The 17,271-nt window shown below is 42.0% G+C and overlaps 2 protein-coding genes across 3 annotated transcripts; one reads left to right on the top strand and one right to left on the bottom strand.

Moving 5' to 3' along the window:
* LOC119659456 (aspartate--tRNA ligase, cytoplasmic) lies at positions 1–13,899 on the bottom strand. 2 transcript variants are annotated; one of them, XM_038067544.1, is made up of 9 exons: positions 13,746–13,899; positions 13,225–13,323; positions 1,844–2,157; positions 1,600–1,777; positions 1,392–1,536; positions 1,237–1,320; positions 843–1,077; positions 400–782; positions 1–340 (listed from the first exon to the last, which is right to left on the bottom strand). In XM_038067544.1, exons 2-9 carry the CDS (start codon positions 13,315–13,317, stop codon positions 177–179), a joined length of 1,596 nt encoding a protein of 531 aa, XP_037923472.1. In that variant the 5' UTR covers positions 13,318–13,323; positions 13,746–13,899; the 3' UTR covers positions 1–176. The 2 variants fall into 2 exon arrangements, with proteins under 2 accessions (XP_037923472.1, XP_037923480.1); XM_038067552.1 differs by lacking the exon at positions 13,746–13,899 and adding an exon at positions 13,424–13,551.
* Positions 13,900–14,091: 192 nt separating this feature from the next.
* Positions 14,092–15,068, top strand: LOC119659471 (dynactin subunit 6). Its single transcript, XM_038067565.1, has 3 exons — positions 14,092–14,252; positions 14,314–14,749; positions 14,813–15,068. Exons 1-3 carry the CDS (start codon positions 14,131–14,133, stop codon positions 14,912–14,914), a joined length of 660 nt encoding a protein of 219 aa, XP_037923493.1. The 5' UTR covers positions 14,092–14,130; the 3' UTR covers positions 14,915–15,068.
* Positions 15,069–17,271: the final 2,203 nt, after the last annotated feature.

Here is a 17,271-nt window from a genome sequence, read left to right as displayed (position 1 = left end):
TTTCGAATAAAAATATCATTTTATTTTTTTTTTATATAAAAAAAATTCACAGTGTAAACCCAAGATGTAAGTCTCATCCCATGTTAAAAGAAATATATGCCGATGGGGACCAGGAGCAGTTTCGCACATTCCATTTATGAAAACTTATGCGCTTATCGTTATATGGGAGAAGTGGTTTATGGAGTGGTTCGTTTAGGATCACGTGGGAACATTGAGGTTTTCCGAATGTTGTCCAAGCCCAAGTACAACATAACTACTCGTTCCATGCCAATACCACCTCCAGCGTGCGGTGGACAACCGAATCTGAATGCTTCAATGTACGACGCTATTTTTTGTAGATCTGAAATAACAAAACCGATTAAAATCGTGGGTACTGAATTAACAACAGTTTCAAATTACCAACTCCATGATGCTTCGCCCTCTCAATCAAGAAATCGGCATCATGAATACGTTGTGCGCCCGACAGAATTTCCTCTCCACGCATGAACATGTCATATGAGTTGGAGTACATTTTGTTGTTAGGATCCGGCATGGTGTAGAATGGTCGGATAGCAAGTGGGAATTTATCGAGTATGTAGAAGTCAGTGTCGTATTTAGCCTTTACTAAGCGTCCCAAGAGTTTTTCGTTAGGGGTTGACAAATCTTCCTCGTCTCCAGTTTCAACGCCAGCCTCTCGTAACATCGCCACACCCTCAGAAAATTTTAGAATCAACGGTGGTTCCAGGAATTTGAAGGCATCAACTTTGAACTGCTGTCCAACAGCTGCGATTTCTTTGCTGTAACTATAGAAAAAATTAAGATATCAGATGTATTTAACGGATATGTTCCCTGCGTTTACATACTTATCGCGAAGACCTTTGAAGATGGCAGTGAAGGTATCACCGATTACGTGCAAGACTTCGTGGTAATGATATTTGAAGGACATCTCCAAATCAAGACCAACGAATTCCGTTAAATGACGATGCGTGTTTGAATCTTCTGCACGAAATACCGCACCAACAGTGAACACTTTATCGAAATCGGCGGCAATCGCCATTTGCTTGTAGAGTTGTGGCGATTGAGCTAAGTACACAGAATCTTTGGGAGGGGAAATGGAAAATTCTTTTATTTTGGTTTATCCTGTTACAAGGAAGGAATTTTAAGTAGATTTGTAAAGATGCATTTTGAATCGAAAGGCGGTAAAAACAGTGTATCCTTGATTTAACGGTTTCAATCAAATTGAACCAAGTATCTTACCTTTGAAATAACTCACAGTAAAAACATTGGCGCCACCTTCACTTGGTGCAGGGATAATTTTTGGAGTGTGGATTTCTGTGAAGCCTGTTTAGTAATAAAAAAACGAAAGAGTTGAAAACATCAAAATTGCTCTAATATCCTGGTATCCACTGTACCTTTTTCAGTCAAAATATCGCGGAACAGTTTACACACGCCAGCCTCCAGACGGAAAATAGCTTGATTGGCAGGAGTTCTCAAGTCCAGAACACGATTGTCTAATCTAGTGTCTTGGTTAACGCGAATGTTCAAACTTTCGGGGTCCTAGACAGATAGTTTAGTTGATTATTAAAAAGAAAATATAATAAGGCAGAAATTCCGACTTACATCCAAATTTTCCGGCCGTGATGCGTCCTCAATTTGCAGTGGAAGTTGTGGTTTGGCAGCAGAAATCACGTATATTTCGCAAACATACAATTCCAATTTTTGCTCCGTACACGATTCGATACTCGATGAAACTGGCACAACTTTAACATGCACGTCAATTACACTTTCCTTGCTTATACTGTAGGAATAGTTCATGTATTAATGACGAATAGAGCCGGCTAGAGGTATGTAACCGAATCCCTACCTTCCGGAGAATTTAACCATTTGCTTGGAAACCTCATCGCCAACAGCAATCACACACTGGACTGTGCTGCTTTGTTGTCTTAATATTAAAAAGCATTGTTTTCCTTTGCTACGAGAGGTGTGAACACGTCCTCGCACCCAGACTGTACCCTTGTTGATGAACTGTGAAAGATCGGAAACTTTGACGAATTTCCTGTCGGAATGCGTTTCGGCCGATTGGATCAATTTGGCTATGCCATATTTTCCAGCAGAATAGTCTTCAGCTTCAACGTTTGATTCTTGGTCCTTTTTGGCCGCTTCCTTGTGCTCTGCTTTCTGCAAGGATAAGAAAAAACAATTTGAATTTGATTGATGTGAAATTATTGAACGATTAGTGATATTCTTTTAAGGCACATTCACATGAAATACGGTTGAAAATGGAAAGAAAGAAATACTACTACTTCAGGCGGTGTTAAACAAAATATTTAACACCCCATTGTTTAACTCGACCACTATTTTTAGATTACAATTTTTGCAATATGGCGGTCAAAGGGTAGTATAGGTCCGAGGGTGAAATGTGGATTGGTACCCACGATGGAGCATAAAACCTGGGAAACGCCTGCTGAACCAACACAAACAGCTCTACTACCAAACCCTATCTCCACCTCCACGTGGTGACCGCTTGCAGCTCTTTCTTAACGAAAAGAGCACTTTCTTAACGAAAAACTGCAAACGGAGGATGAAGGCGAGTCTCCCGCACCTAAAAACGGGACAAAATGTATCAACTGGTCCTCCAGGCTGGGGGCGGGTAGGGCTGACAACCCTACACGGAAAACCGATGTTACGAAGATACGGAGGGAGCCTCGGACAGGATGGGTTTTATAACGATGAACCCGGCAACGACAACGGATTAACGATTTGTGCATCTTCTCATGAAGCATGCGCTCCCTGTACAGATCGAATGCTGCTGAGCAGCTAGCCGATACCCTACCCCTATATAAAGCTGATGTAATAGCGTTGCAAGAGATGCGATGGACAGGGACCGGTTTCCTGGAGAAGAGCCGCTACACCATATATTATAGCGACCATCCATGTGCTCGGAGTAGGTTTCTTAGTCAGCCGAAAAATGAAACCTGCTGTTATTGGCTTTGACAATATAAGCGAACAGCGGCAGCGACTCGGATCACTATCTCGTTGGCATAGTACTCCGAGCTCGAATTACGACACCACTTACAATCTCCTCTGGCAATCAAATGAGAGTGAATACCGAAGCCATTCACAACACAGCCCTCCGCAACACCTATAACGGCGAAATGGATGCCGCAATAACCGTAGTCAACAGAGATCCTGGAGAGGAAGCATCAACAAATGATTTTCACAACCACCTGATAATATTGATACGGCCACAAAGATACTTGGCCCCAGCCGCAAGAAAAGTCGGAATGGCTGGTTTGACGATGAATGTAAGCTAGCTACGGAACGGAAGAATGCTGCATACCCAGTAATGTTGCATTTTCAAAGAACGCGGGTACGCGCAGAGACTTATTACGAACTCCGGAGCGGAGAAACGACTCCACAGACGGAAAAAGGAAGCCTGGGAGAACCAACACTAGGGGGGCTAACCGCAAATAACCGGGCTGTCCTCACATAAAACAGGAGTTCACCCGAAGTATGTGAGTCCAGGGGCTTTCCCGGTTCCCATGCTACCAGTATAGCCCTGGTAAGGTTTCGTGACCAATTTGCCACTTCAGATGAGTCCCCGTGCAAACTCGGGTCTGATCGCCCTAATTAGGCCTCTGGAGCATTCGCCTACTGAATCACGGCCGGCAAACCAAAGTGATTACAGCGTCTCCCGGTGCCACCACTATGGAGGTTCTCCTCGGCCACTTGGTTTTGGTTTGGCCGATAGGGTTGCCGCCCCATCTTCATCGCCGCCACCTCTGAGCACCATCCTGCCGAGACAGAGGGAAATCTGGTTTCCGACAGAATGGGCATATTGGAGCGATGGGTTGAGTATTTTGATGAACTGCTCAACAACCAAAATATCGGCGAGTTGGAGGTGCCGCCAACTGAACACGACGGACAAACGCTGCCACCACCAAGCATAGAAGAAACAGTCCGTGCAATTCATCGGCTTAAAAACCATAAGTCGCCAGGAGCCGATGGAATTACAGTCGAATTTGTTAAATATGGAGACGATCAATTACACCAAGTGGTTCATCAACTGATGCTCAAAGTATGGGACAGCGAATCAATGCCTGGCAAAGAGGCATTATCTGTCTCATACATAAAAAGGGGGATATCACGCAGTGCAGCAATTATAGAGGTATCACGTTGCTGAGTACCATCTATAAAATATTCTCCTCTATCTTGCTAGGCCGGATAGCTCCCATACGCCCAGATCATCATTGGCCCATACCAAAGAGGCTTCACTCCAGGCAAATCAGCAACAGATCAGATTTTCTCTCTGCGGCAAGCGATGGAAAAACTGTTGGAATATGGCCATCAGTTGCACCATCTTTTCATCGACTTTAAAGCTGCCTATGACAGCATAGCCTGGCTAAAACTGTACACGGCCATGAGAGAATTCGGTATCCCAACGAAATTGATAACACTGACTAGGCTGACCCTGACCAATGTGTGAGGTCAGATAAAAGCAGCAGGATTACTCTCGAGACTATTCGACATCAACAACGGTCTAAGACAAGGGGATGCTTTATCATGCGTCCTCTTCAACCTGGTCCTGGAGAAAGTGATTCGCGATGCCGATGTAAATGCGAGAGGCACCATCCTCTACAAGTCCACTCGACTACTGGTCTACGCTGACGATATCGACATCATGGGAAGAATAACCCGAGATGTACAGTTTACCTTCATCCAGATCGAGCAGGCGGCGCGAGATCTTGGGGTCTACGTTGATAAGTGTAAGGCGAAGTACATGGTGGCAACGTCAGTGCCAAAACCAAAAGAACGAACAACATCGAAACGCACTGGTCAAACGAAAACAATGAAGGTAAGAGACTACAACTTTGAAGCTGTTGAAAATTTCTCTTATCTAGGGTCGAAAATCACAACCGATAACAGCTATGACAATGAAATCTGCGCCCGGTTGTTGGCAGCAAACAGAACCTATTTCAGCTTACAAAAACTGTTCCGTTCGAAACGTCACAACATAGGGTAAAAGCTCTTCCTGTACAAGGCAATGATCTTGCCAGTCCTCATGTATTCCTCGGAGACTTGGGTTTTTAGCAAGAAGAATTGCGATCTCTTGGCCGCGTTCGAAAGAAGAATCCTCCGAAGAATTTTTGGCCCCCTACATGAGGATGGACGATTACGTAGCCTACATAACGACGAAATCTATGAGTGATATCATGACCGTCAGGTTATGGATAAAATCCGACTGAATAGGTTACGGTGGGCGGGTCACTTAATCCGTATGGATGAGGATGATCCCACCCGGAAAGTCTATAAGGGCAATATCTATGGTAGAAAAAGAAGACGAGGCAGACCCTGCCTGAGATGAAGCGATGGCGTAAGTCAGGACGCCAGACAGCTTTTAGGGATATCGAATTGGTGGCCTCGGCGCAAAACCGACCGGATACCGGTTGTTGCGCCGTTGATGATGATGATGAATCTTTGCAATATATCATTTCGTAAAGCACAATCTAGATTGAATATTAGTGATAACAAATGTAGCAGGGCATGGAGTTTATAACCGCAAAACCGCAAATAGACTCTCCTAATCACGAACTTTTCGGCATCATTTTGCTGCAAGATTTATTTGGAACTTACTTGAATAGCAAAAGGAGAAACAATGGACTATGAGTCCGGGACAGTAAACTTCCGCCGTGTAGGTCACATGCCAGTTGAAATGAGATGACCATCGATAACCATCCTGTTGTTTCACGTGATCCTGAACTGTAAAAATATCTGAAAACTCAAACTCATCTCAACTAGGCCTTGGGAAGTCTTTGACGAATTATACGAAGGAATTCACTTGACGGACCTGCAAAACTTCTTAGAGTGTCACCAAGTACAAAGGTTGCCTGTTAGAAATGCATCCAATAGTCAATGATTCGGAACCTTCAATAGTGTATTTTTTAATGCAGATAGAGGGATGGGTTTTTGGATATGTATACGCTCATTTCCTCTGGTTTCAATATTCAAATCAGTGTTGATGAAATGATGAATCAGTGAACACCTCATCCATGCAGCAAATGAAATCGTCTCATGTTGAGTATAAGGGGATGTCCCCATACATGCAAAAGTGGGTTGCAATTTTGTTTTTTTAATCGATATTTGTTTCAATGTTGTCTGGTTTTTCATATCTTTTTATGATGTAAAGTATTTCATTCATCGAATCTTTTACTATTGTTTTGTGTTTTTGAGGTGAAGTGTTACACAAAATTTTAAGAATGGTTTAAAAGTATCAGATTATTCTACTGCATAGTAAAAGTTTCGATGAATGCAGTGCGTTACATCATAAAAAGATATGAAAATAATCAGAAAAACTTGAAATATCGAATAAAAAAACAAAATCGCAACCCACTTTTGCATATATGGGGGCATCCCCTTATACTCAACGTGGAATGATTTCATTTACTGCATGCGTGAGGTGTTCACTGATCCAATGGATGGAGGTGACGTGACTTTTGTGGGATAAGGAATAGAATGCAACACCGAATAGAATGCACTTACACGTAGGGAGATGTGACGCACCTTGCGAGCGTCCTTGAGTTGTGGAGGTGTTTGTTCATGCCGAAATTTTCAGTAGTGACTGCACTGTATAATTTTTATATTTTTTGTTAAAAAGTTCACCTTTAATGATAAATTCTCTGCCATTTACTTTTTAATTGCTTTTCCAAAAGCTTCTAGGGAATAATGTCGCATTTTTCTCGGTATTCATAATAACATTTCGAACTTAGAAACAATCATAATACGTACAGTGCCCGACGAGTGCGAACATCAACACTTTTATGATTCCATCTTTTTAATTACGTCTAGACAACATTTAATCTCGCCTAATGTTTTGGGATTTATAGTTAAATATTGGTGTCATAAAAGGATTGTCATATTCAGATTTAGTTCAGTATCAGTTTGCTTGGAGATTTGGAAGGAGAGAGAGTGAAACCCATATTTTTTGTGAAAAAAATGTCAAGAAAGAAAAAGCTAAGTGTTGAGGAAAAGGCCGATATTCGGGTTTTGCGGGAACGGGGTGATAGAATAGGGAAATAGGGAGAAACACTAATTGTTCTGGGGCAACTATTAGAAATTTATTTGAAAAGTATTCCAGAGATGGCAGTCTGGGATGAAAACAAGGGAACGGGAAAAAGCAGATGATTACTCTCCAGGCCAAGTGGTCCTTAGAGCGAGCATCCTTGCAAGATAGATTTGCAACTGCTCCTCAATTACGTACTGAATTGCTGGAAGGGGAAAATATATCAGCTAGTGTGAGAACAGTGCAACAACGGTTGAATGAATTAGGACTCAGAGCTCGAAAACCAGCAAAAAAACCGATTTTAACAAAGGCTATGCTCGAAAAAAAGGCTGATTTTGGGCATTGGAACGACGTGACTGGACTGTGGACGATTGGAGGCAAGTTGTGTCTTCTGATGAGTTAAATTTCAATTTCAAACAAAATATGCATATGTACATATAAATATTGTGCGGAAAATTGATTATATTCACGCATTTCCATTTTACTCTGTGCACGAAAGCATACATATATACATGTCCAGCTTATTGAACACTCACATGCCTCTCTTCAGTAATTGATATTGATATTCAAATAACTAACAACAGCTAAAAAATAAAAGCGAAAGCGTCCCCGCGGTTCATTTAAGTTCACTTTACACATATGATGATGACGTTATACACGTCCTAGAATGCAATAAATTTACGTGAACTGCAAGTTTTTGACTTTCAATAACTTTGTTAATATTTCGCTTAAACATCCCAGAGTTATGTCTTATATTATCGCCTATGCTGATGTATTTTTAGGGCAAACTTAAAGGAGGTTTTCGGGTAAATTTCCAAAGTATGGTAATATACTATTATTAACTTGATTTGTGGAGATATCGGAACAAGGATATATTTTGAGGATTAGATTTTTTAGGGATACATCATTGTAATTTTTTCAGATTTTTCGGTTTGGTAGGTTCTGAGAGCTAGACCTGTTTCATTTTTCAGGTCATACATTTTCAGCCCTCACTCCTCCATTTTCATCTAACGTCAGAAGAAAGGTAAGTTTCGAAAAGTACTAATCGAGCCCTTTCATTTGATACCCCACATGATCATATTCTGTGAAAAAAAAAAAAAAAAAAACAATTTAGATCCCCCTTTCGTATGTATGGAAAGCCCCTCTTGAAACTCAACACCAAATTGGCCCCACTCCTTGCATGTGAAGGGACATATAGACCACATGTTCTTACCAAATTTCATAAGAATCTGTTTAGTAGTTTCGGAGTAAATTGGGTGTGACAGACAGACTTTGAACCGATTTTAATAGGATTTTGTTTCACACAAAACCTTGAAAACTGGCTGTATTTTTGTGGGAGGAAAGTTATTGATTTCCTGGAAACTTAAAAGATGGTATTTTCTTTTAATCAGGAATGAAAGAATAAAGGAATAGTTACTTTTTATATACATTTATTACTAGTGCAAACTTATATTTTATTACGCATCATCAACTGCGCAACAACTGATATCCGGTCTAGATCTCTCTTAGTAGAGAACTCTTAAACACCCCATTTTTGCGCTGACGTCTACCAATTCGATATCCCTAAAAGCTGTCTGGCGCCTTAACCTACCTCATCGTTCCATCTCAGCCAGGATCTGAATCGTCTCTTTTTTCTGCTATAAATATTGCCCTTATAGACTTTCCGGTCTGGATCACCCTCATCCTTGCGGATGTCTACCCGCGGGGTTCGTAATCGCACCTTCCTCACTTCTTCTGCTTTTCGCAGTTTATCCTGCATTACAGCGATCATGGAATTGATCGCATCCCAGTCTTCCTGACAGGCTACCATTCTCCGGACAAAATTTTCCGGTGATAGCACTTCACCTAGAGGTTCCTCCTTGTTTTCCACGAACCTAGGACACTGGAAGAATACGTGCGCTAGGTCCTCTGGGATCCCGTCGCAGTTTGGACAATTAATCGAGATGTCTAATTTAAACCTGTACAGGTATTGACGGTATCCTCCATGGCCGGTGAGAAACTGGGTGAGATTATAATTGATCTCCCCATGCTTTCTCTCCTGACTGGAGAGGAATGGAAGGGATCAACCTGTTAGTCCAACGACCCTTTTCTGACTGGTCCCATTTCTGTTGCCATCTGCTTATGGATCTCTCCCTTTCGGCTTTTTTCACCTGAGATAAGGGGAGATGGACCTGGTGTTATAAATGTTCATCATATCGATTACCAGGATGTGCATGGTCGGAGACGGTCCTGAAGGCAGAACACACCTTTAAGGATGTTCTTCTATAAACCGTACTCAGTTTATGTGTATTGAATAAAACCTGCAGTGCTTTTCCCCAAACTGGGACTGCATATAGCATGATAGAACTCACAACCCTGGCTATGAGCAGCCTGCAAGTATGCCGCGGGCCTCCTACGTTCGGCATCATCTTTGCCAGAACCATACTCGTGGTGGATGCTCTTTTACAATTATGCTTTATGTGCTGTTTAAAATTAAGTCCTCCGTCTATCATCACCCTTAAGTATTTGATGGCCGGCTTGGAAGTGATGATACGATTCTAATGCAGGCGTAATTTCTTTTGCGGCGCTTAGTGTTGAGGACCGCTTCCGTCTCGCGAGTGCCAGTCCAGCACTCTCCAACCAAGCCTTAACAACACTGATTGCTTCGTTTGACTACAATGCAGCATCCTCGAGATGCTTTGCAACCACAACCAGTGCTATATCATCGGCGTAACCCACCACCGGAACCGGAATGTTAAGTACAGCATTATACATGATGTTCCACAATAGTGGACCCAGTACAGAGCCCTGTGGGACACCTGCGGAGACAACGTACTCTTTGGGTCCATCATCGGTATTATACCAGAGTGTCCGCTCTTTCAAGTAGCTATCGATAATGGCGGTGAGGTAAGTGGGAACATCAATCGTCGCCAGAGACTTTCATATAAGGTTCCAATTAGCCGAGTTAAATGCAGTCCTCACATCCAGGGTCACCTCCACACAATATTTGCTGGAACAATCCCTTCCGTGAATTGCATTTTCGGCCAAGCCAGCAACCATTTTGATGGCTTTACGAAACCCATACTGCCTATCTGAAAGGCTTCCTTGGCTCTTGACGACTGGAAGTAATCTATTATAAATGACCCGCTCCAACACTTTCCTCATAGTGTCTAGAAGATATATGGGTCTATAGGAGGACGGCTCCCCTGGAAGTCTGCTAGCCTTAGGAAAAAGCACCAGCTTCTGCCGCTTCCATGATGCAGGTAATATACCCGCGGACATGCACGTTTCGAACAGCCCCGCGAACATATCCGGTCTACATTTGACGGCAAGCTTGAGGACCTTATTCGGTATGTCGTCAAGACCCGGGGCTTTACTGTCGCCTGTCTGTCTATCACATGCACTTTTCTCAGAAAAGGCCTTATCGATTAGCACGAAATTTGGTGAGAAGTTGGGAACTGCCGACGCCCAGACATGCAGTGAGTGATATCCTTCTACGTTGAGATTTAGGAGGGGTCCCCATACATGTAAAAGGGGGATGTACAAATTTTTTTCACCGAATATAGTCATGTGAGGTAACAAATGAAAGGTCTCGATTAGTACTTTTCGAAGCCAGTTTTAGAAAGGCGGGGAGTGGGAGGGGTCGAAAGTAATGATTTCTTTAACGGACCCGTTCACAGAAACTACCCAACCGAAAAATCTGAGTCTGAGTCTCTGAGTTAAAAAAGTTGGTACTAGTATAAAATATAATATGAAGCATTTTATCCCCAAGTTTGATTAAAATCATACTATTAGTAACAAAGTTACAGTAGCTCAAAGTTGACTTTACCGTGTAAATTTACTGTAACTAAATATTAATATCACACTAAAGTGGGTAGTCAGACATGCTAAATGCATATACATCATGGACTGCGTACAAATGGGATAGTTCTACACTCAAATATACTCACACAAGAAGCAAACAAAACCTTTCATACCTGAAGCGCCCAGTTTCCGGTTTCCCAACTTGCTATGTATGGACAGATAATGTCTCGTTGCCAGTTGTTAGGCATTGATTTGCTCTCCCACACCTTGAGCATCGGTTGATAAGTCGCTTAATGTAGTTGGTCGCCTCCATATTTAACCAATTCAGCTGTAATTCCATCGGCTCTTGAGGACTTGATTTTTAAGCCGATGAATTGCACGGACTGTTTCTTTCATGATTCGTAGTGGCATTTGTCCGTCGTCTTCAGTTGGCGGGACCTTCAACTCGCCGATACTTTGGTGGTTGAGCAGTTATTCACAATAATCACCGCATCGCTCTGGGCATATCGGAGCCTGTCTTCGAAAATCAGATTTCCCTCTTTGTCTCGTCAGGATGAGCATCGAGGTGTATAAGGTTTCATCCTGCTGACTTGTTGGTAAAACTTCCGCGACTGGTGCGGTTGCTCCCTGTACTTTTTGCGTTGATTCTCCCAGGCTTCCTTTTTCTGTCTGTGAAGTCGCTTCTCTGCTCGAAGGAGTTTCTGATAAGCCTCTGCGCGTGACCGCGTTCTTTGAGAATGCAACATTAGTCGGTATGCAGCATTCTTCTTTCCGTTGCAAACTTACATTCATCGTCAAACCAGCCATTCCGACTTTTCTTGCGGCTGGGGTCAAGTATGTTTCTGGCCATGTCAATGATAACGCTCTTCAGGTGGTTGTGAAGATCATTTGTTGATGCTTCATCTCCAGGACATCTGTTAGCTGCGGTTATTGCGGCATCCACTTACCCCTTGTAGGTGTTGCGGAGGGCTGTGCTGTGAATGACTTCAGTATTCACTTCCACCTGATTGTTAGAGGGGATTGTAGGTGATGAATGTTCGCACGCAGGATGACGTAACGTAATTACCTAACGCTTCATCGCGTACTACAATTATGATTCACTGATCGAATAGCAGCGATTGCACTATGTAAACTTTCATGACCTCCAGATGACATAGGTCGAACTTTGTCAGAAATTTCGGTCGGTAATCGCAGATTTTATTAGAAAACAACTTGATCGCGTAGTTTTGCTTACAACATCTTTCATATAAAAAATATAAAGTATGAGTTTTGTTATATAGTCTGCTAAATTTCAACTTTAATTGTTCGTTGGGCTTTGGGATGATTTTGTTTAGTGGCATCCGGATTCTGCGTTTGTTCGCAAGCGTTACCTCTTTGCGCTTATCCCGCGCACGTTTTTAATTGCTTACAATGTGGAGTCACTCAACTGTTTCGCACCATTCTCCAGTTAATTCAATAATGATCACGTTAGCCAAGTACACTTAAGTACACTTCTGGTTGCTTCTAATGACACGTTGAATATTAACCGATGCCAATGCGATTCCAAATACCATTTCATTTGCCTGGAATAGTCGTCTGTGCGTATTAGTCGTCAAGCGTCTCTGCTTGGAATTCTTTGGCTCATTGCCCAGATCGACACGTTCCGCCAAAAACAACGAATGTCATCCATCCCCTACTCAACATGCATCATCAAATCGTTGGATCATCAGCATCACAACGTTTGTCGCATAACTTTAGACATCATCAACTTCCTGAATTTGCCCTAGAGATCAAGGAAGATCTTAAATTTGGATTTGGCGCGAACAGGCTTGTTCTACTTTCGCTGTCGTCATTCTCGTAGAAAATATCATTTCCGCATTTTCCCTTGATATCGTATTACTCATTGCTATTTCCTATTTCCTCTATTACTGAGTATTCTGCCACCTTTCCCTCGGCTTTTATACTTAATATTTTATTTCATAAATTTTTCCGTTGGGCTGACTCTTGAAGCCGCCAAAAAAATGTAATACTTGCCCGCAAATTTCAATGATAATTCTTAGTGGCTACCGAAATGTTTGTTTAATGGTTAAATCAATTTTATTACCCAATTAATGGTGACATGCGATAAATTATTTAAATTTGGCAAAAGGATGCCACAGGGAATATCGACTGAGAAGAGTTAGTAACAAGAATCGACTCAAATTCTTAATGTATCTAAAATAAATGCTGCCTGTGCAACCTCTGCAAGTTTCCAAGTGCTAAATTACCAAATTAGATTCAAAGCTCTTCGAAGCGGGTTCGTGTGATTTGTGGCAATTTACCCTCTAGCCGCAAAAACAAGCACGTACATAAGTTACTGATAACGTATCTCCTACCGCGTTAAGAATTATTTTGACCAAAATACGTTTTCAATGATAACATACCTTTGCTGCCTTCGCTGCTTCTTTCGCCTGTTTCTTGGCGGCTTTCTTCGATTGCTGCTCAGCAGTTTCAACCGGTTCTCCGTCAGCTACCATTTTACACTTGAAGTACAAAAAGACACAAGGATAAAACGAATTATTCACTCAACATATGCACCGGAATTTCAAGGAAGAAAATAGTTCTTCACTAGAACTGACTCACGAGCAATGGAATTGCACAATTACGCTGCAGATAACGCGAGATTCAAGTACCCCCCGCAGTGTCTACTTAGACAATCTTTAAACTAGTCCCAAAACGAAAACAACAATATAAAACACGTACAATTTAATTATTTTTATCTCAATTCTCTTATCGCACTAAGCTGGCTGCCAGGTCACCCATTTCTTCCCCAGTTCATATAGATTTAACCTAAAATGGGAGCCGGCTGATGTAATAGTTTCACAAATTTATCTACAGATTGAAAGCGGATCTCAAGTGCTCGCCAAGCTGTTCTACACTTCATTCACTTAATTTTATAATTTACCTTTTCTTAAACTCGTCACGGCACAATTGACTGAAAACCTCGAGGTTGGCAAATGCATGCGAACCCAGTGCACAATACCTAGAACGGACAGCTAAGCCCACGTACCGCACGTACTCGTCCTATTGGAAACGACTTTTGGCATTTGCTGGTCGAGCTGTCAATGTCAACAGGAAATGATTCACAATAGGTTTTTCTTGTGGATCGTATATCGGTTTTGATTTTTGAAACATTATTCTGTTGATAATAATACATTCTATTTTCCTTTACGCATGCATTATGTGTTCATAATTTGCTTCAGTTTTCTTTATATAAAAGCAAATTTCATAATTTCAAAAATTTCAACCTGAATATTGATTTGTTGTTAACTGTTCCACACACTCAGCTGATGGTGCACTCCCAAAGAGAACACCCCCGTGCACTATCCTATCTTTGGTTCGTTCCGGTACTGTGTACGATTTGTCAAATTAATGTCAAAAATTGTTTAGTTTCAATAAAAATGGATAACAGGTATTATACGTTTTCCCAAACTGGTTTTCAATTTAAAACTACCGCAATTTTCCTTTTGCAGTGTCAAAATAATGCCAAAAGCCATAGTTTGTGAGGAAAGCGTACTGCGTGGTGACATCACCATCTCGCCCGGCTGCATCATCCATACGAGTGCAACCATCATCGCTGAGTGTGGTCCTATTATCCTCGGAGAGAACTGCATTGTCGAAGAATACGCGACCATAATCAACAAGAACGCTTCCGAGGAAGCAGAAGCAGGTGGCAATGCACTCATCATAGGCACAAATAATGTATTCGAAGTAGGCTGTCATGTGCAAGCGAAGAAAATTGGGGAGAACAACATTTTCGAGTGCAAAAGTTACGTTTCGCCTGCAGTTTCGGTATCCAGTGGATGCGTGATCGGTGCTGGATGTCGACTTCTAGCAGCACAAACTCTTCCCGAACATACTGTGATATATAGCAAGAATTGTCTTCAAAGGGATGCGATGGAGAAACAGGTAACAGTGCGCGTTGGCATAGAGTTTAAACTGGTTATTTCTACAAATTCAATTTGTTTCCAGTCTCAAGCTCTTCAAATTGAGTCGTTGAGAAAGATCCTGCCAAATTATCATCATCTGAAGAAAGCAACTTTCGATGCAAAGAAGATTCGTGGACAAGTTTGACGGTAACGTCGAGAAATAAGCGGACTTAGAAGAGGGCATCCACTCTAGGATGGCGAAAGAAATATTTATTATATTTATTCATAATCGAATATTCAATAATTCCATATTATGAAGTGCTTGTGTTTTATAAAACAAATACAATTATTAATAACTAGAAAATAGTTTTCATTTAAAAATTGCAGGCCGAAGAACCCGAATTCAAAATCGTTTTAAGGTTTCGTAGAAAACAAAATCTTATTAAAACCGGTTCACTGTGTGTCTGTCATGTTGCACCTGTCGATACCGAATTTGGGGGAAGGTTGGAATTGTAAACTCCCACGCATGCAATGAATTACATTGAACTTAAGGTATCGTGTGACCAGCAGAAGAATAGTTATTTTTCGCAATTTCCTGTTGGATGGATGCAATGAGGGCAGATTTGTTTTACGATTAACACTACTATTTAACGGGACAAAATGTACCAACTGGTCTTCCAGGTTGGTGGTTGGGTAGATCTGGCAACCCCACATGGAAAACCGATGTTACGAAGCCACGGAAGGAGCCTCGGACAGGATGGATTTTACGACGAACTCGGCAACGACAACGAATTAACGATTTGCAGCCAGCCGATGTCCTCTTCCAAAATAAGGCTGATAGACAGGGACCAGTCTCCTGGAAAAGAGTCACTACACCATATATTATAGCGGTCATCCAGTAAACCATGTGCTCGGAGTGAGTTTCGTAGTCAGCCAAAAAATGAAACCTACTGTTATCGGCATTGGAAATATAAGCGAAAGGCTATGCACTCTGCGTTTGCGAGGCAAGTTTAGAAATATAAGCTTCATAAACGTTCACGCCCCTACAGAGGAGACTGCAGAGTCGGAGAAGGGTAACTTCTACGAGGCAGTTAGCGGCTCCGGTTTGCGCGGAAAGCGGTCCTCAAACATATGTGGGCCTCTCCTGACGGGACCAATTTCAACCAAATTGATACGGCCACAAAGATACTTGGCCCCAGCCGCAAGAAAAGTCGGAACGGCTGATTTGACGATGAATGTAAGCTAACAATGGAACGGAAGAATGTTGCATACCGAGTAGTGTTGCATTCTCAAAGAACGCGGGCACGCGCAGAGACTTATCACGAACTCCATCGAGCGGAGAGACGACTTCACAGGCGGAAAAAGGAAGCCTGGGAGAACCAACAAGTCTGTGAACTCGAAAAATCCAGAGAGCAACCGCACCAGGCGCGCGAGTTTTACCAACAAGTCAGCAGGATGAAGCCTTATACACCTCGATGCTCATCCTGCCGAGATAAAGACTGAAATTTGATTTCCGACAGAATTTGCATATTGCAGCGATGGGTTGAGTATTTTGATGAACTACTGAACAACAAGAATATCGGCGAGTTGGAGGTTCCGCCAATGAAGACGACGTACAAATGCTGCCACCACCGAGTATAGAAGAAACAGTCCGTGCAATTCATCGGCTTAGAAATCATAATTCCGATGAAATTACAGCCAAACTGGTTAAATATGGAGGCGTCCAACTACCTCAGCGAATCAATGCATGACGAATGGCAACGAGACATTATCTGCCCCATACATAAAAATGGGGATATCACGCAGTGTGGCAATTATAGAGTTATCACGTTGCTGAGTACCATCTATAAGATATTCTCCGCTATCTTGCTAGGCCGGATAGCCCCATACGCCCAGAACATCATTGGCCCACAACAAAGAGGCTTCACTCCAGGTAAATCAGCAACAGACCAATTTTCTCTCTGATTGACGCGGAAGTTGATAACGTCAATTTTGTTTAAAGTGGCAAACATGAATTGTTAGAGAGGATTTATTCCTCAGAAGACCAGACCATTGATTAAGTTTACAAAGTGTAGATCACTATCTATATTGATCTTCAAAAGATTTTCAGAATCAACCTTCACTCCCGTCAAAATTGTCTGTTAGGCTACAACCTCTTAACAAAATCCAGGAATAATGGAAACGGTGGGGGCGCCATTTCGATCGGCATCGTAAAATTCACATTAAACTGAGTAGTTTGACATGCTAAATATAAATATACATTATAGGCTACGTACAAATGGGATAGCTCTGCACTCAAATATACTTACTTAGAAACAAACGAAGTGAAGCGCCGAGCTTCCAGTTTCTGATTTGTTTCCATTTAACGATACCGGGCAGTGTGTGACTTTTATTCTTTACGATCTTCCATCTGTTGCAAGGGTTTCCAGTCGGTAACTTGCCTTTTATCTTACGCTGTAGACTGTTCGTTGTTTCCTCTACTGTTCTGCATTATGTGTTTCTAGGGCTGCTCATTCGTCAGCTATCCTGAGGTTGTGGATTGTTCTGGACGGAATAACCAAT

Source organism: Hermetia illucens, chromosome 1 (assembly GCF_905115235.1).
Source record: "Hermetia illucens chromosome 1, iHerIll2.2.curated.20191125, whole genome shotgun sequence".
NCBI classification, from domain to species: domain Eukaryota; kingdom Metazoa; phylum Arthropoda; class Insecta; order Diptera; family Stratiomyidae; genus Hermetia; species Hermetia illucens.
This window is presented reverse-complemented; position numbering and strand designations above follow the sequence as displayed.